Genomic DNA, 19,718 nt, shown 5'->3' on the forward strand with positions numbered 1-19,718 from the left:
ATGAATTTGAGCAGAAAATTTTACAACTCTTGGACATGCCAAGCACATCCCAAGTGTATAATCACCAGTGTCAGCACTGCAGTCATGCCAGCAAAATGAGCTTTGTCTTCTCTGCATGAAATTTCTTGATTCTTTATCTTTTCCATTTTGGGAGTCTATTCCTTTGTGGTTCTGCCTCTTGCAGTCATTAAGCTGTAATAATAACCAGGAGATGCAATTTAATTCTTACAGGAGGATTTCTCTGCTGCAGTGTTTCACGCGGTGGTACACTACGGCAAGGCATGAAGAGCTCAGCAGTAATCTTGCAGCTCCCAGCTGACTTCTTGGAATCTTGTCTGCCTTGACCAGGCCAAAGTGTGGGATGCCAGGTTGGAAGCACAAATATTACTGTTGGTAGCAGGGATGTATTAACATGAAAGTAACTTTTGTTGTGAATATAAGGACTCCTCAGCTAGCAGAACAGTCTCCCCTTGAAAACCATTAACAGCCAAGCTGGTCAAAAAGAACAAGCATTAACAACATACTTTAAATAACTTCTCCATCAATTTTGAAATGTCATCATTGACTTTTTCCATGTCCTGTTTCAGAAATACCATTTTCAGATATCACATTAAGCATCAAAATTAAAAAGAAAATAATAAATCATTTTTCATAAAGATATTCCATGCAAACAAAGGAAAATCTTCAATAACTTTCAATGATTCAATGATTGACTTTAAACTAAACTGTTAAGCTTTTTATACCTCACATCATCAATGAGTAAGACTGTGTGAATGCTCCAATCATGTTTTCTGACATCTGGCTCAGAGCTCTTAAAACTGTTATATTAAAAGAAAAACAGAAAGGAAAATCGCTGCTAACACAATTAGGTAGTGGTCCCCACTGTGGCTAGGCACACAATCCAGCTACAGTGGGCTGAGGTTTCAGATCAGCTTTAGCTACAAAGCATAAATGGATTTTTCAGTTTCCCGAATCACATGTGGCTGGTTCTGTTTTATACATCTTATTTTAATAGGCATATTACTAGAAAAAGCCCATGTACAATTTTTCATATTGCAGATCATTTTTTTCATCTGGAAACCATTGCATATAAGTAGTTTCTGCTTTGTGTTGAGCTATGTGTCACTCAAGCATTTACTTTGCATATTCCAGCAACATCTGTAGATCTTATCTGAAAAGAGTGATGTTTCCTATCTGAGTCACTGTTATCCTTCTTGTGTAATCAGTGTTCTAAGAAATAGGCTGTATTCAGATAGCAAACAGGACAGGTAAGTTCCCAGTCAATAGGATGTATGCTCATCAATAGTGAATTGGCATTTTAATTGGGAAAGGAATGTTTTTCTATCTACGCTATGATTTTAGAAGACAATAGCAGCAATATTCACAGGTATTGAGATTTCTTGAATTACAAAACAGTCAGCTCTAGATACAATTGATTGCAAATAAATGTTTCCTGACATATACAGGACAGGAATTGTGCGCATGAAGTCTCTCTTTTTTATAACTGCAAAGATGGTTCAGATTTTTCGCCAAGCTAACAGACAGTTGCTTTATTGGGAAAGGGCCTTCATTCATTATACATTTTCCAATATCAGAGAGACTATATTAAAATATGCATCGTCTGCAAGAAGATCTAAATTCAACCTTGTTTTTGTCATGTTTTAAGAGACATTTAAGTCCACTGGGCTAGACCCTGAACACCAACCAGCAAGAGACACTCGTGCTTCAAAGAACACAGGAGCTATTAAAAGGGAATAAATGCAGGAATACATCTCTCAGTCTCATCCACCTACAAGATAGGAGTACAGTGTAACCTAGCTGGTTGAGTGCTCAATATCCAGAAGTGCTCTGGCTCCGCTGGCAGTTTTGCAGAAATCCCTGGGTGAGGTTTTACAGCCTGCATCACATACAGTGATCCTTCTGATCTTAACTGCATGCTCACAGCATCTACAGTCAGACCTAGTGTAATCAACCACACACAGAAAAAAGAAGAAAAGTCTTGATTCCAGCTGTCCCATCACATGAAAGACTGTAAGCAAAAACAGAGGGGAAAAAAATAAAGAAGTGTCAACATAGCAACGATCTTTTGTGATGGTAGAGAAAGCAATCAGCTCTGATGGACTCATTTATAATGATTATTACACCCTTGTTTGTTTCTGATAGCATACGTGATATTCAGGGGAATGATATAATTATTCAGGGGACCGATGCAATCTCGCTCCTTGCTAAGCATTACATAGTTGCTCTTAGAACAAACAGCATAATTAAGATTGCAAAAGAAAGCCGGCGATACGCAGGTAAACAGAGGTTTAAAATCACTCACTTCCCCCACCGACTGAAGAATCATGGTGGGATTGGTGGGTGACCACAGCAGGGAGGAAGGTGGGTATGTGAGGAAAAAAGAGGTACCTTTGCATCCTCCCATCCCACCTATAACAAAGGCTGGAGATGTGATAACGTGGATGCCAAATAGCACCTGGAAGAGGCAAAACAGACCTCTCTCTCAAGTGAGTGCCTGCCTCCTGTAGGCCTAGAAACAGCCCCAGGAGCTTAAATAGCTTCTACTTCTTTCATAAGCATCAACTTGGCAGTATGTTAAGCATTAAAGCTGTCCTAAATATTTAAGCACTTAAGCTGCCCTGCACCGCAGTAAGAATTTTTTGTGCACAAGCACCTTTGCATGCACTCAGGGTTCCACCACTTTTTATTCCCCCTCTACTCTTCAGGAGTTAAAAATGAAAAGGGGGTGGAGGAGAAGGGGGAAAAAAGACATCTCTCCCCAAGAAACGAGCCCCTTCTCCCACCAATTAATTTCCTGTTTAATGGCAGCATCTCCAATGCAACGGTGAAGTCACTGAAAAGCAAGGAGTGAAAGATTTCAGGGCTACTGATTACCAGCTTCATGACAAGAAGAACATACATAATCACTAAGCTAACATTTTTATATGCAAATTATAATATATTACATATATAATTTGTATATATATTATAATATACTCCCCTGTCTCACATGCTATGGACACTTACTTTTAAAACCAAGAGAAACAAATGAACATTTTTGTACCCCTGACTTTTATCCCATGCACACTCACAAACATGTTGCTGAGGTTCAGATTGCAGGGACCATCTCAGAAGCATCATTTCACAGATATTTAGCTATCATAAACAAAAATAAATAACAGAAACAAAAAGAGACTATTCTTGTTACTGCTTTGTCACCTCCTTCATTTCTTTATCCAGTACAGAGCTTTCTTGCTAGATCCTAAAACACCTCTTTAAGGAATGTATGTTGCAGCATGAACATGCAACTGTATGAACATCCAGCCTCTGCCTATACTGACAAGTTCTTGTATGGAACCACTAAAAAGTCAGGTGCACATTACATGTTTCTCTAATGCTAGCAGGACTTTCACCAGTACATATCTGAATACACTGAGATGCATTCTAACACATACTCTCTCTGCCCTGTAACTTTCTGGATTTCTGTGCCAGGCAGAGTTTCAGAAGGCTCACTATCCTCTCCATTTCATTCATTTTATTATTTGCTCATCAACATCATTCCTTCGTTTTTGATTTTCACCAGTGCAAAGCATGTTATGCATGAAAATAAATAAGGTGTTTCTAAGAAAACCTTAAACCAGCCCTAGTGTGCTAGCAGAGGGTCAGATTTTTGCAGGTGGATCTGTAGCTGAAAGGTTTGAGACAACTGGTGACTGAATAACTTGTGCTGATCTTTGTATCTCATGGGAACTGTGCATTGTTAATGACTGCATCTGCAAGGGACAGAAAGAGTAAAGAGACAGAGTGAGAGCTTGTGCTGGGTTAACCTTCGCTAAAAGCCACACTCCTGCCCAGCTGCTCACACTCCCACCTCAGTGAGACAGGCAGAGAAAACAGGAGGAACTGGAATGGGAAGGCTCATGGATTGAGATTAAGACAAAGAGATCGCTCGCCAGTTATCACGTTGGGCAAAACAGGCTCAACATTGGGAATATTAACTTATTGCCATGTGAAATACGTATTTTCAGGTAGTTAGAAACAAAAAGAGAAATATTAAGACACCTTTCCTCCCTCCACTTCAAAGCTTTGCTCTTTCATTGCTGACTCCTACCCACCCCAGTGGAGCAGAGGAACGGGGGGCTACCAGGAGGCCGTAGCAGCTCCTCCCTGCTGCTCCTTGCCCTGCTCCCTGCAGGGCTGCCCGGGCTGCAGGAGCGTCTCTGCGCATGGAGCCCCTCCTGCCCTCGGCTCACAGTGAAAACACAGCAGTGTGCTGAGCTCTTACCAGGCACATGGGGACAAGGATTACTTCCCCTGCCCATCAGCGCTGGCAGTCTTATTGAAGAAGGGGCTGCAGAGCAGGAAGCCCCTGACCTTCAATGATCAGGAATTAACAATACTTAGCAAAAGGTTTAAAACTAAGGTACGGCTGACAAACTGCCCATGAGTAAGGGAAGAACAGAGCAAAGAGCTGCGTCCTCCAGGTTTTTATGCTCCTTTTGTCAGCATGGCTTGTAAAGTCACGTAAACAGAGATTTGTTGTTGAGAATGGATGATTTATTGTTAATGGATGATGTTAATGGTGAAAGCACATCTCATTCATCTCTCACCTGGACTCAAAGACCAGAACACTTGCCCAAGTCTGCCTCACTGTCAGGAACAGAGGCTCAGCACTTTCTGCACAATGCATGAGCTACCTTTAACCGCCCTCAGAATAGCAGCAGACTCCCCTGACAAGCCCCAGCTCTAGGCTACTCTCAAAATATGAAGGGATGGCAGACACTAAGCTTGGCTGATCCTAGTTTTGCATTTCATGTCTTTGCTCTTCCCCAGGTTTCCTGTGTGATACCAAGCAAGTTATTCACTCCTTCACTCATGTAAAGGGAATGGTCACAATATTATTACACAATTTAATTCGAACAGAGACGTTAAATTGCTGCTTTATTCAAAGAGAAATGCTTTGAGTAGATGTCTCTTGACAACATTTTCTTAGGGAATGTTTTATTTCTTAGGGTCCACTGGTCATTTCTGTTGAAGGAGAAAGAAGATCACTCCCATGTGTATGGCTAAATACCGTAGGCAATGAAGGATGTTTGGATTTAATGGGAAGATGTGTATGAGGTTAAATGTCAAGAGGTATATCTATAATGTATAACTACAATAGGTAGTGAAAAGGTGTTGAAGATGAAATCTGGGATAAGTAAAACTGTTATGGCCTGACTACAGTCCCCATTCCTGACTGTCCTGTGCCAGTTGGGGTGGGGAGCAGATAGATGGGTTGGGAACAAAGGAGTGAAGTTAAGCTTGGGAAGGAGGGACTGAGGGAATGAGTTTTAGCTTTGGTCTTTCTCACCATCCAACTCTATCTTAATTGGCAATATATTAAATTAATTTTCCCCAGGTCACCTCTTGTCTTGCACATGATGGCAGCTGGCAAGTGATCTCCCCATCTCAGTCCATGAGCTTTTCTATCTTACCTCCTCCCCATGTCCTGTTGAGAAGGTGGAGTGAAAGCGCAGCTGGGTGGGGGTCTGGCAGCCAGCTCTGGTCACCCAGCACAGAGATAAAGCATTGTTTGCACAGAAAGTCAAGCTCAGACACAAACCTAGTTACCAAGAAGATCATAGCTATAATGTCAATGTCTACCACCTGGCCCAGGTGTATTTGCCGATCTAGGCATCAACACTTTATCAGTCAGAAAGCGAAACTGATCACTGACTTCAAGAACAAAATGTCAGAGCCCCAGACCCAACAGTACCTATGGATTTTCGTCATTCTGTGTGATGGTTTGGTATAGAAGTATGACAGGTTAGGTTATCCTCTTCTCTCTGTTGTCCTCCAGTTAACCCCACATTTCTTCTGATTATCCTCATGTAGGCTTCAAGATAGCATGAAATAAACTCAATCTGATATTTGAAAACTATCTGGGAAAAACTCTGGTGCAAGCCTGTCATGCAACATTCCTTTTCCTGCAAAGCAGGTGTGAGCTGTAGGCTGGGATAATTATACAGTGTCTACCAACCTGACTCGCTGGCTTCTTCAGCTCCATACACTGCTGAGGCATGACGGCAGGCCATGTCAGTGGTCATGTGTGCTACTTGCTTTCCTAGACACAGCTGCACTGGAAAGATGTGGATGAAGTGAACAACTTTTGAAGCATTTTTGCTCCAAAGACTTGCCAGAGCTACCTAAAGGTAAGAGCTTTCAAATTACTTTGAATCAGTACTGTGTTTACTCCTTACAAAATAAAGAGAGGGATGTGGCAAGGATAGGGCAGGGAGCTCAAGGAATATGACAGCTGTGGCTCTGGGCTGTTAAATGTTAACTCTTTATAATTACATTGTCAAGCTTCACCAAGCTTTGGAAATCTGGAGGCAAAGATAGTTCCAAGGATACTTTACATGAAGATGAGAAAAGTAATAAGAATAGAAAGTTAGATTAATGCACCATAGGAAAGGGCTTAGCTCACACACAAAAGCAGGGCACAAACCTGCTTTCTACAAATTGATGTTTATCCATAACTTGGTTGCTAATTGCTAGTCCGGATGCTATATCATGTCACTTAAGCTGTTCTGTCAGCTTTCAAGTGAAGGACAAGTTCTGGACATTATTTTTAGCTGGACATAAATGAAATGCTGGCTACCCACGATTAAATGCTCTCGGTAGGGAATGTTAATCTGTAAAATAATCAAATAAAAGATGCAAATATTTACCATTTTAAGGTAAGGATGAAGTGCTGAAAGCAATTGTATAAGGCTGCGCTCAGTTCAGGCAGCTAGAAGGGAATGTGACAGCCAAAACCGTGCCAAGACAGTGCCAAGGCAGAGACTGAAGTTGGTATTTCCTATCTTCTGCTGCTTGCTCAAATTTTAAGACACAACATAACCACATTTGGACCATGTTACTGCAGAATGGACATTGTATCTCCTTGATACAGTATTTCTGTATACAACAGAGCTGAGCAAAGCCAAGACTAATTTGCTTATCATCACTGCTGCGGAACAGGAACTGAACCCATCTTTTTTTCCCCTCAGCACAGGTTAACGCACAAACCACTGAACAATGCTTCCTTTTGGTGGTTAGTACTCTATTTTTGGAATGGTAATTAGGGAGGGAGAAGGTCTAATGCAATCTCATGGCCCAATCCTCCTCATTCTTCACAAGGGCCCTTTAAATGAGCGGCTGGTCATCTGAGGAAGGCAAGGGATTATGCCTCAAACAGTAAATTAAGGAGCAGGTATTAAGAGAGACATCTTGTTTACATCAAAGGTTCACACAGAAATCAGTGACAGATCTTATTTACTATTTTAATTAATAACCTTCACAGAAATATAGGAGTGGCTAATAAAACATATGAATGAAGACACAAAGTTGGGAAGCATAAAAACTGTTGCACATGGAATGAGACAGCCTAGACAATTGTCGTGACAGAATTTGTATCTGTTGTAATGCTACAAAGCTATACATTTAGAAAATACTATCAGGAATTTCAACTACAAGTTCATTAGTAGGAAATTACATCAGAGGAGAAAGACCTACTACTGGCTGATGACAGCATAAATACAAGTCACCAGCACAATGTGACTGTAGAAGAGGAAAAAGTACTCTGGATTATACTACAGACAGCATTTCCACTAAATATAAAAAAACATTTATACCACTATATAGGTTGAGGACAGAGCTCATCTGGTCACTTATGTCCAAGAAGGATGAATTTACTGTACAGAAATGAGGACACAACAAACTGTGTAGTGCTGTGAAAGGCTGCAAAGAGATAGAAAAGCTCTCTGGGGGAGAAGGACTTTTCTAAAAGGGTGATTCTGGCACAATAAGAAGCAGGGATAAGCTCCCATGAATAAGTTTAGGCCAGAAAGTTTGTAAAAGTTTACAATATTTTGAACTGCTTCAGAGGTGAGAGCAGCAGGAGCAGATGTACTAAATTATAAACTTGAACTCCCTTCAAGGAGGAATAACCTAACTTAAACGTCTGACCTGGGACAGGACTGGAAAATCCAGGGAGTCCCTGCCTAGGCAGCAGTGTGGTGAGTCCATGTAGGCAGGGCCAGGCTGCCCTGCACGCTGATTTGCATGCACAAATGCTACAGCTGCCTCTGCAAGCCCAGCAACCAGGCGACCAGCCCTCCAGGTGCACATTGCAGCAAATGCACTAAAAGAAGACAAAAAAAAAAAAAAAAAAAAAAAAAAAAAAAGGTTTCAAATACATTTGCATTATTGTAACCATTTACAGTATCATGAAGGATAAAGGTCTTGCTGCAGATTGGTCCAAGAGCCAAGAGCTCTTTCTGAGGAGCTCAGCTCACCAACATTTCACTCTTCAGTAAATGTTTCCTAATTTTGTGAACAACAGTTATTCTTTGTGCTCTGAACTGCCATTTAAGCCACTGTGACTTGGATTACACATAAATATCTCCTTGTACACAAGGGAGAGGAGGAGCAACATCTACCTACGCAATGACATTCTGGGTTCTTGCCCAGCTCTCTGGGTCAATAATGAAATCCTTTTGATGGCTTCAACAGATGAACAACCAACCTCTTCCACTGACCACCTGGAGCAGGGCCCTTACATATTGGCTGGTGAGTCAATGCAGCCAACAGACAAGCCAGTGGAACCAAGTGAAGAGCTTGCAACAAGCAACATGGTTCATACACAGCTGAATCCCCCATAGCTCCATCCTCTGCACTTGAGAGAGGAAGCTGGTAGCCTGATATAGGCTTACAAAGCAGAATAACCACAGGATTAAAACTGCAATTCCAGAGTAAAGAACTTGAAAAGGCAGCAGGGTAGCACAGTACTTTCAGAGCATCCTTCATTGATTTCATTGACAGGATGTCTACATCAGACATGCTGAATATTTTTTTTAGTGTCCAACTTTTTATATGCTGCCTGCTGTCATGTCTTTAAGCTTCTATTTTAAGAATACAAATAAACATATACCTGAATGCTGCTCCCCAACTCTGTTTATCTGTATTAGAGCTGGAACCATTCCTTCCTGAACATCTGAAAAGCCTCGGCACATTGTGAATGTTACCCTAAACAACAAACTCTGGGCTAATGGGAGAAGACCTCTCCACTGAGGAATTTGGTGTTTCATTGCTGGCTGAAAACTAGAATTAACTGCTTCAATACAGTAAAACAGATGCGCTCAATATTATTCAAGCCACAGATACAACTGCATGCCAACAATGGTGTTTTAATGGTCAATCTTTAAAATAAGAGAAATTGAAATTGTTTCATAAATGCAACTGGAAGGGCTAATTGCCCAAGGAAACATGAAACCAGCAATGAGAGGAGAGCAAGAACACATCACAGCAAAGTAGCCTTTGGACTAGTATCCTCCAAAACAAGAGATCCCTGGTGAAAACTGCTATACCTCCACGCATCCGTGAAACCTGCAGATAACTTCCTATAGGATTTTAATGTTAATATTCCAACACACAAAACTAAAGTCAATGTCAAATCCCACACTGACATCAGCTGGAACAGGGAATAAACATGTTTCTCACAAAGCCTCTTGTTCCTGTCCTCCCTAAGATTCTGGATGCCATCGTGGTAGATGACGTGACAGCCAGATAGGATAGCCTCGTGCCAGCTGCCATGGTACGGATCCAGCCCCTAATGCCAGCCGTAGCACAGACAGGGTGCAGACAGCCCTTTGCCACTTTAGTCCCTCTCACATAACCACTTCTGCCTACATTTTCTCCTCTACTTGAGAAGAAGTGCTGGCTGTTTTGTGCTGCTACATCCACGACTAGGTTCTGGGAGTAGCACCACTGCTTCATCTGGAATAGAGGCAGGCCAACGTCAAGTGCTCTTGAAAACACTTTGGAAACCTCATTTGGAGTCTGCAGTACAAGCCCAACAGTTAACCTTCTTGCTAAAAAAGACTCAGTTAAATATGAAAATGATTAGAAAACCCTGACCAGTTTTCACCACAGTACCACATCATTTTTAATTAGACCAATCCACTTCTGACAGAGAACTGCCACAGAACAGAACAGAGAGGCAAAGGAAGCGTTACCTGGGCTCTGACACGCACACACCTGCCAATCCCATCCACCTCTTCTCCAGGCTATAGGTGCTGAATATGAATGGAGAGGAATTAGTGCTGCAGTCAACTTCAGTTCCTCAAATGAAATCATAAATATGTCATTGGCACAGGCTCATAAGGCTAAAACAAAGGTATCAGCATTCAGGCGATGAGATTTTGGAAATGACAGTTCAGTAACTCCCAGTTTATGTTCTGCTGAGCTACACTTCAGTCAAAATGGACACAAATCCCATGGGGCAGACACTCCAGTCTCACGAACACCTCCATTTCAAGTACCACAATGTCACCTTAGGAGAGGTGCTTGTGGAAAGCATAGTCCCATCAAAATTGGAAAAAATGCTTTTGAAAAGTGAAAAAACAACCAATTTTCATACACGCAAATGGCTGCACTTCTGCCCATCATTGCAAATACACAACAACTGAAAACCCCTTCTGAAAAAGATATAGTAAAGACAGGAGGAAAATCTTTGTTCTCTTTGCAACTACTTCACCTATACATGGGAGGCCAAATGACAATTCTCTCAGGACTCCTGACAAGACTGTCCTGTGTGCCTTAGTTTCCCCTTTGTATAGCACAGATGATAGGGCCTGTGCCTCTCTGCAGGCACCTAGAGACGCATGTCAGATTAGTCTCATCTATGGGGTTATTTAGTCATTGGGGATGCTCGGGAGGGGATGTGCAGAGGTGTGGGTGAGTGCTGGAGAGTGCTCCCTGCCACGGAGTTCTGCATTACACCAGCTTTGCTTGGCTGTGCGAGCGCTGCTCTTCACACTAGAACATGAGGGCCTGGAGCAAACCCAGAGGAAGATGATGGAAACTGCCCTTGCCTATTCTCCCCTAGGACACGTCCTTCCTGGAACATAAAGACTTTGCACCTTCCTTTCTCTGAATTGGATCTTCATATATATGCCTCAGGGCAGGATTTGCTTTCTCTCTCTCCCCCCTTTCCCTCCCCCCCCCCTTTTTTATATATATAATACTAATTTCCACAGGATTTAAAGTGAGTTTTAGTTTCCAGTGCAAACTGAACCTGCCCACATGCAGAAGAGACTCAGACTTCAGAGTAGAGAAGGCACAGACTTGTTTCTGTGCTCCTGGGACTGCATGTTCCTGCCTGCAAGTTAGGTACTTTTCCTTAATTCCTTAAGCCAATCTCAGGAGCCCCCATGTCAGAAGCACGCAGGGCTCTGCTCTGCCCTTGCAGAGAGCTCTTTGCTCAGCATGGCTGCAGACAAGACACCTACACCACCTCCCTCTGTATTAAGTGCGGGCCTCCTACATGCTGCGCTGGGTTCTGGAGGACCCAGATGACCTCATGTTTATAATATGTTTATAGGATGTTTTCCTATTCTTTCCTATTCCTCTTCAGGAGTTGTTGCCTGACAGTTCTCCTTACCCTTTTTTCCTACAAGGTTCCTTACTAACACCGCCCATTCTCTGCCATGCCTTCCTTCCCAGCAGTCACCTCCGAGTGGAGAGGAAAGGCTCCAGCTATAACCCATGGCAGTAACACTTACAGATTTGGGGGTCTGCAACCCGAGAGGGCTCTCAGACATAACAGGCCCAGTAGCAACCAAGAACTGAGAGTGACCGCTTCCGTGGTAAATAAAAGGGCCTCTTGAGCTGCACAGCGCGCTCCAAGGAACGCTGCTCTGAGCCTCTGAGCTTGCAGCGCTCAGGCCTGGAGGTTAGCTAATCCCGGGGCACTTCCTCGCAGGAAGGCTGAGGGAACTCCTGCAGACACTGGGCCCAGCTGCCCGTCCGGCTGGAAGCGCAGGATATCCCGAGCCAGAAGGGACCCGCAGCTCCTGCCCTCCTCTGGGGCAGGTGCTCCACCACAGCACATGGGGCAGCACTATGAGCTGCCTAACGAGACACTGAGGGCGATGCACGTCCAGGGCACCAACATTACCAACACCTACAGCCTCAGAGCTCGATGCCTCTGAAGCACAGAGAGGGTCTCCTCCCGTATTCCTGGTTCTGCTGCCAAGTCAGACGTCACTGGTTTGTCTCCTGCGTCGCCTGCCCTATGCATTTAGCTGGAGCTGTTGTACCAATACCTTGCTGGGTGGAGTAAGCATTAGTCAGTTAGCTTGCAGTGTTCTCGCTATGTTAACCATTATTATTATTATTATTATTATTCCCTCCTGCTCTGGGCTTCATGACAGGCCTTTTGCCTGGGCCTTCAGTCACTGGATGAAATTCAAAATCCCTTCCTTCTTTTTCCTGTTTTACGAGTGAGATGAATTGAGCAGAAATGTCATCAGAATGGACACCACCCAGTATTTAGTGTATGATGTTTAAGTACCAAGATAGCAATAAGCCAAAAAAATTGAATACACTCCCTAATTTTTTGCCCACTGATCCTTGTGCTGAAGAAACAGCTCACGGGGGCACCAACACTGGCTAATGCAACATTTGTCTGTTATAGCACTTCTGAACCTGCAGTCACTGTTGAGACTCTTCTCCATTGATCATGGCCCTCCCTTGGCTCTCACTGCATCATCTTACCCAAGGCCTCTCAATTCTCAGCTTTTTTTTTTTTTTTATTCTCAGTGAGATCCTCTTGCAGGTTACCTGTCAGCCCATTGATACATCTGACATTCCCAGTCAGGTTTAGTTTCTCTATATCAAGTATACTGAGATACACTTTTCCCCATCCCTCCTCTCAAATCAATATATTAGCAATTTTATCCAACTTGCTTGGCCTCAACATGGCCAATATCGTGTTTCTGATGTTTTCTCTACACCACCCCACTTACTAGCTTTATTATTCATTCTGCTACCATTTTCACTTCCCACTCATCCAGATCCGTGACAATTGCAGCACTTCTTCCTTAGTGATTCTTTTAAATTCCTTCTTTTCTTCCTCCCTAGGGCTGGTGTTTCATTTCATCACCCCAGACCCCTCCCTTTTGCACTCCCCCCCAACACACACTGAAAGCAGGCCTGCTGAGAAATTCTGCCTTGTTCAGAAATTTCCATGCTCCTCCAGTTTGACCTCATGTGCAGCTTGTGCCGACTTGCCACATGTTACATTTCTCAGTCTCTACTCACTTACCCAAATGTCTCTTAACATAATCGCTCATGACTGCGTGGGATGGCCACAGCCCTGACCCAAAACAGGGAAGGCACCTGCATGGTGACAGAGGACATGTAGTTGGACCGCAAGGTGCTCCGTGGAGTTCCCTGAGCAGCAGCAACCCTGTGCTACACTCATTCGGCAGCCCTCAGAAGCATCTGGCTGAGGAAGGTGATTCTCGCCTTCTACTATCTTGTGGTCCCACCTGCAGTGCTGCTGGGACCCTCAGCACAAGGGGGACAAGAACCTGTAGGAGAAGGTCCGGAGGAGGCCACAACAATGATCAGAGAGCTGGGGCACCTCTCCTGTGAAAAGGGGCAGAGATTAATGGGGCTGCTCAACCTGGGGAAGAGAAGGATCTGGGGAGACCTTAACACAGCCTTTCAATGTATAAAAGGGGCTTGTAAGAAAGACAATGGAAAGACAAAGACAAGCTTAAAAAAAAAATAGTGCCTGTCTGATAAGATAAGGGGCAATAGCTTTAAACTGAAAGAGTAGAGATTTAGATTGAATATGAGGAAGAAACATTTCACGATGAAGGTGGTGAGGCACTGGAACAGGTTGCCCAGAGCAGCTGTGGAAGCCCCACCACTCTAAGTGTTCAAAGCCAGGTGAGGATTTGGGCAACCTGGTTTAGTGAAGGATGTCCCTGCTCATGGCAGGGGCACGGACTAGGTGATTTTTAAGGTCCCTTCCAACCCAGACCATTCTGTGATTCTATCTTTGGTGCTTTTTGCCCCATTAAGCTTTGGTGCTTAATGAGTAATTAACACCTTTCTATTCACAGTAATACAAACACACATCTGTAGCTGCGTCCTCCTCCTCCTCCCCCTCTCCTGTGTTGTGAGCAGTCCCTGCTAACACCTGCAAAACACACATACTTTGTGGCCTAATCTTGTTCAGAGCCTCAGGTAGCACAGTCATATTTAATGATGATCTTGCCCAACAGAAGCATGTCACAGTAGTGATGAGACAATAGTTTCACGGTACAGAACTGGTCATAGCAATGGTGATAAGGTTGCACAATAAGCACATGAAAGATCCAAATTGCCATGGGTTGCACAGTTGCACGCTCTGACTTAATGACACGTGAAGGGATTTTACAGATGCTCTGAAGTGTGATCTTCCTTTCCTTGATCATTTTGACAATTCATAGGAAAAAAAATACAACTTTTCTCTGAAGGTAACACTTTCAGTCCCACTTTGCGTAGTGTTTTCTGGGTGAACAGTTTTATCTTTCCAACACAAAGAAATATGTAAAGCGATATTGTAATTTCTGTTCCTCCTTCCCATTTTCCTTATGAGGAAGTGTAACAGTAACTGACCACACTTCAGTCTGTAAAACAGCTAGAACATTAGAACTGCTGGTTTTCCTCTATGTGAAAGCCAAGTATAAGAACTAGGAATTACAGAAGGAGGCACTGACAAGTGCAGGGCACTGAAAGTCACTTACAGGAGATGTTTTGTACTGCTTTTGGCAGGTGAACTACAGAGATGGCTAGTGAGAAGCAACGTGTGGAAATTCCCATGGTTATGTATGAACAGCATCAAGAACCCTACAGGCAAGAACCCTCTGCACCAGAGTACTGCAGCCAAGAGGGTAAGCAGCTTTTGCCAGGAGGAGGTCGGAAAGAGCGTGCTCCCTGTGGCTGTGGGGCAGACACTGATAGCTGTTTTCCAGAGCATAACTAAGCCACCTCATAAAGGGCCTGGCTTTGTTAGGACATGATGGGTTTAGAAGGTGCCTGTGCCAGTGTATAAAACCCAGCTTGAGGTAGGCAAGCTGGTATAGTCTCCTAATGGGCACTCCACTTAAAATGGAAAGCACATATATTTGTGTTGGTTTAGTTACTCATTTTCCTAACAACAATTGCTTTACTGGAAAAGGAGTTGCAGACGTCTTTCTACAGTAATTCCGTATTCCTAACAAGCAAGTGTTCAGCCAGCAAACTCTGTACACAGACTGGCTAGGTCTTACTTAAACCGTGATCTAGTTTTCCAGAGGACTGGTGTCTTCCCAAACACTCCTGCTGCCCGGAGCTGCTCTTCCTAGATGAGTCAGTTTTGTACCTGTGTTGCGTAGCAATGAGCAACCCCTCCCCAGTGCCATCTCACAGCGAACATCACGACTGAATTGCTAGCATTGCAGCTCCATGACTGCAAGCGGGCACCGAGAGCTGCTGTACTGCTGGGTTGGCTTTTTGCTCTGAAACTGGGCATTGCTCTCACGATGACAAGTCTCTCAACACTGCTTTGTCTTCTGCCTGCTGGAGCCCATGCTCATTGAAAGACACTGATATCAGTGGTTTTACCTCTTCTGCCTTCCTGCTATTGAGGAAATAGCCACTCACCAGACAGGAGTGGAGCAGAAACCAGAAGGGGAGGTCAGAAGGTGGCTAACGAGGCTAGATGTGTGAGCATGGGGCTTCTGAACGTCACTCATTTCAGAGCACTTTACTCTGATCAGCACTTTGTACACATTTTTCTTTACAAAGAGCTCTCTGGTTTCTTTCTAAACACTCAGAAGAACTTACAAGAGGTTGGGGACAAAAAGCCTCACTTCCTAGAGACAGGCACTGACACACCTAACACTGAGCTGCACCGTCTTGTCCCTGCGTAGAGAGCCACAGAGGAAGCAGATTCTTCACAAAACATCCCAAGTGATAATCCTCTTATACAAAAAAAATTCCTCTTTTAGATTGAGAGGAAATTCTTTACTTTGTAATTTCTTACAAATTTCTTTTTCTACAATTAAGCCTTCCATCTCCCCCCAGAAAAACAAAAACAACAGAAAAACTAAAAAAAAAAAAAAAAAAATGAGGTGTCACTCATCAGGTACTTTTTTTTTTTTTTTTTTTTGTAGAGCCAAAGATATGTTGGAATTCCTTGGCTGGAAACTGAAGCTGGATAAAATTCAGACTAGAGAAAAGATTCCAAATATTAATAGTAAAGGTAGTAATCATTAAAACAACCTAGTTAGAGGTACTGTTGATTTTGTTTTTAAAATTAGACAAAGCGTCACTCTGATGCTATGCTAGAGTAGATGCAGTCAAAGAATTCATGTTGAAAAAAGGATTTGATTTCTTGGCTTATGTTGTACAGAAAAATGAGACCAGCTAGTCACTGTGGGCTCTTTTGGCTTTAAAATTCTGTGAATCAAATCAATATAATTTGTTCCCTATCCTGTACTTCACTGAGTCATGTCAGCCTCTCCTGTGAGGCACCTTCCAATGCATCTGCTTTGACTCCAAACAGGGCTTTTGGGAGGCATGAGCAGGACATATTTTTGTGTTACTGTTTTTCTTTTCACAGGGGGTTATGAATATCCTCCTCCTCCACCTTACTCCTATCATGAAACAACCACTGTTGAACAACCAGGTATGTGCTGGGGGACTGTGTTTCTGACAACGATCATAATTCTACTGCTAACAAAAGCAAAATGGTTTTGGTTTTCAAGTCTACAAAGATGGAGTTTTCTGAACAATCACAATCTAAGAAGATGGAAAATTTCCCCAGAAATGTTGGAAGATAACCTAAGATGACAGACTCAGACTCATTTTCCAGCAGTTGCCAGTCTGCAGAAGCACTCTTTTTCTGAACCAGCTAGGACTTTCATAATAATTATTTTAAGTCCAGTTTATTTTATTGTTCCTTTTCTAGTAACCTTTATTTAAGTGGACAAGCTCAAAGGAGACACTGAGGAAAGGCTTCAAAGAAAGTCAAATACCATCTCTTATGGGAAGGAAGGAAGATGTGTGTGTTTTTTAAAATACCTAAGACCAGGAGACAAACTCAGATATCATACATCCTACCTGTCTAACAGACACCACCTTCCCACTCCCAGATCTTTGCTTTAGGCTACAGTTTGAATGTACCCTTAACTTGTTTTAGGAGCCTTAAAATGGGATTTTTCACTGAAAATATTTCTGTAAAATCTTTCTTGTAGCTACAAGGTGCACACTTCTCAAGGAGGTATAACTGACTCAAATCCAGACTACAAAGACACGAGGGAAGTTACACATGTTACTAACTGAAGTCATGCTGGCATATGACTGATAACGTTTGTATAATGTAGTAACTACTTTTCTGAATTTCTTGTAGTTACTGAAAAGCCGATCCAGAAAGCTCCTCTATATCCTTCAAATCCTTTTCTTCAGGGAGAACACACTTTTTCACAGTATGTTAAATATCAGAAGATAAACTCTCAGTGTCACCGCTTAGCAGCGGAGATTGCCTGACTGTAGAGATTTTCCTGTAGGCAGTTCCCTGCATATGCCTTTATCCATGTAGATACTGGTTGGTAGAAGGAATGTGTTGGGATACATGGAACAAACATTACAGTAGCTCTTGTGAATATGCCTTTAGTCGATACTAGTAACAGAAGTGGCTCTAGACTGGTCATTTTAAGAACCTACATTCTACAACTAAGGATTGATAATGTGTAAAATACTCCACATCCTTCTAATTTTGCTGCTTCTTGTTTCCTCTTAAACTCAGTTTACCTGGTGTCTCAGCCTCCGATCATAGTAGCAGGAATCTTCTCAAGCAGACCAACATCCACAATATGCCCTTCCTGCCGCCAGCACATCACCACACAGGTCACCTACAGGCTGGGCAGACTGTCTTACCTTCTGTGCACCAGCTTGTGTATGGTTGGGTAAGCTTTCATGTATACATCAGAGATTCTTCGTAGCAGAAGTTTAAAAAGATAGATCCATTAAAAAATAAAATTCTAGTTAATGCTTATATAGACAGTTAGCCCTTCTCTGTACAACCTAAGAAGCCAGTCTGTCCGTACTAGACACAGTCATCATGGCTGCCAGGGATGCTAAATTTAATCAAGTACGTTATTACTTTTCATAAGACAAGTAAAAGATTATTCACTTCCCTATCATAATTCAGAATCAGACTAACACATAAGGTGTTAGCAGTGAAGATGATTAGTCTTTGGGAAGATAATTTAAATATTAAGAAACCTGGGAGACAAGAGGATTCATGCTGTGAAATGGCAGACAAAAAATAGAGGAAGCCAATAAAAAGAAAAGTTAGTAAATCACTTCATGTATGTCCATTTCCTCTTTGCCTGTAGGTGCTGTTTTGGATGCTGCTTTGTACCTTTCTTCGTGAAGATCTTCAAGGATGCAGACCATTACTGCCCATGCTGCCATTTTCATATTTATAGATACAAAAGACTATAGGGACAGAGTTTATGCAACCAGATGATGCCAAGTTTCTGTTCCCTAATGGTGTAAGATTCCACATGTAAAACTACTGCCAGGAAACCTATGAGTAGGCTTTGGTTCTGCAGCTCTCTGGCTAAGTCATCTGGAGTTTACCATCCCATGGTTGGACTGACTTCAAAATGAAAAGCCTTAAAGACTAATTTACATTTTCACTTATTTCATGCTCTGTTTGAATAGTTCTCTTGAGTTATAAAGTGACCAGCTAGTGAATACTTCAGTGCTGCTACTACTACTCTCAGATCTCCAACCCAGCTGGGACACAGACTTTTCAACCCACCAGTAACCAAGAGGCTTGGACAAGCACGTGTTAGAGAAGCACTTACCTTATATGCACTAAAACTGACTGGTCGGGATTTTTTCTGTGTTCTTTGTATGTGACCTACCCCTGCAGGGCTGTGAGTGGTACAGGGGTAGCTGGTTATTATTTATTGATGAAATGCTGTTATGAGATTTTCATTGTTGTGTTACATATGAGATACAACAAATTTCCCATGGCTGAAGGCACCCTGCTCATGCTCCGGAAGATCTGTAGAAACCACGCAGCTAGAAGAACTATAAAGCGTCCCATTTAGCCTGACATTATTTGATGAAAATCTGTGTTTTAGTTCTTCAGGGAAATAAGCCATAGAAAGAAGGTAGTCTTGAGAGACTGGGGTAGAGGCAGCATCCCAGCACTCACCCACTCCACAGAACCAAACCCAAGCACTGATGCATCGACGTCTCCTGAAGGACAGGGCGGCTGCAAGAGCCTCATACCACTGGGGAACGGAGTCAGGCAAGCTGGGGAAACCAGCCTGCGTAGTGGTGTGGAGGAGGCCAGGCCAGAGGCAAGGCAAAAACTTCCCCAGCTACGACCCAGCTCGCCGGGAGCACGAAGCGCGTTGCTGCAGAGCTGCTCCAATCCACCTGCGACATCAGGAAACCTCCCGAAGCATTTGACCACACCACGCTGTTCATGAGCCAAGCCTGCTTCTTGTGATTCTTTCAGCAGAACATACGATCTACCTGTGCTCTTTCCCACAGCTTCTATACAAAATCATCACAAATTCAAACTTTCAGTAATAAAACAGCCAGAACTCCCTAGTCAGCTTTCGCCTCTGCGCTACCGACCTGAGGGAACCCCCGGACCGCCCCTGTTCTCCTTTCCCGCCCCCCAGCCGCGCTCCCCGGGCACCTCACGGCTCCTCCGGCCCGGCCTCCCCGCTGGGGCACCCGCCTCAGACCCGGCCCCCGCCCTTCCCGCGCGGCTCTCGGCCGCCCCCTGGGGGGCCCAGGCCCCCGGCGGGACCGAGCTCCTCCCCGGGGCAAGCCCCGAGCCGAGC

At 43.4% G+C, this 19,718-nt stretch overlaps 1 protein-coding gene and 1 long non-coding RNA gene across 3 annotated transcripts in view; one reads left to right on the plus strand and one right to left on the minus strand.

Annotated features, from left to right (window-relative positions):
* Nucleotides 1–19,718, minus strand: part of LOC311444992 — a 39,034-nt gene that overhangs the window by 17,857 nt on the left and 1,459 nt on the right. Inside the window, exons 1-2 of one of the 2 annotated variants that reach the window (XR_014698157.1) lie at nt 18,720–19,516; nt 66–192 (exon numbers count right to left, since the gene is read on the minus strand). The exons of the other annotated variant lie outside the window; for it this stretch is intronic. This is a non-coding gene — a long non-coding RNA (uncharacterized lncRNA). Of the gene's footprint in view, nt 1–65; nt 193–18,719; nt 19,517–19,718 lie in introns of those variants that run through there. 2 annotated transcript variants of the gene reach the window in all.
* Nucleotides 14,648–18,746, plus strand: LITAFD (LITAF domain containing; the record flags this gene model as incomplete). The annotated part of the gene is made up of 4 exons (XM_084536992.1): nt 14,648–14,753; nt 16,466–16,531; nt 17,612–17,805; nt 18,199–18,746. The coding sequence occupies 4 exons, from the start codon at nt 14,648–14,650 to the stop codon at nt 18,349–18,351; spliced, it is 519 nt and encodes a 172-aa protein (XP_084393118.1). The 3' UTR covers nt 18,352–18,746.

Source organism: Aythya ferina (assembly GCF_964211825.1).
Source record: "Aythya ferina genome assembly, chromosome: 15".
NCBI classification, from domain to species: domain Eukaryota; kingdom Metazoa; phylum Chordata; class Aves; order Anseriformes; family Anatidae; genus Aythya; species Aythya ferina.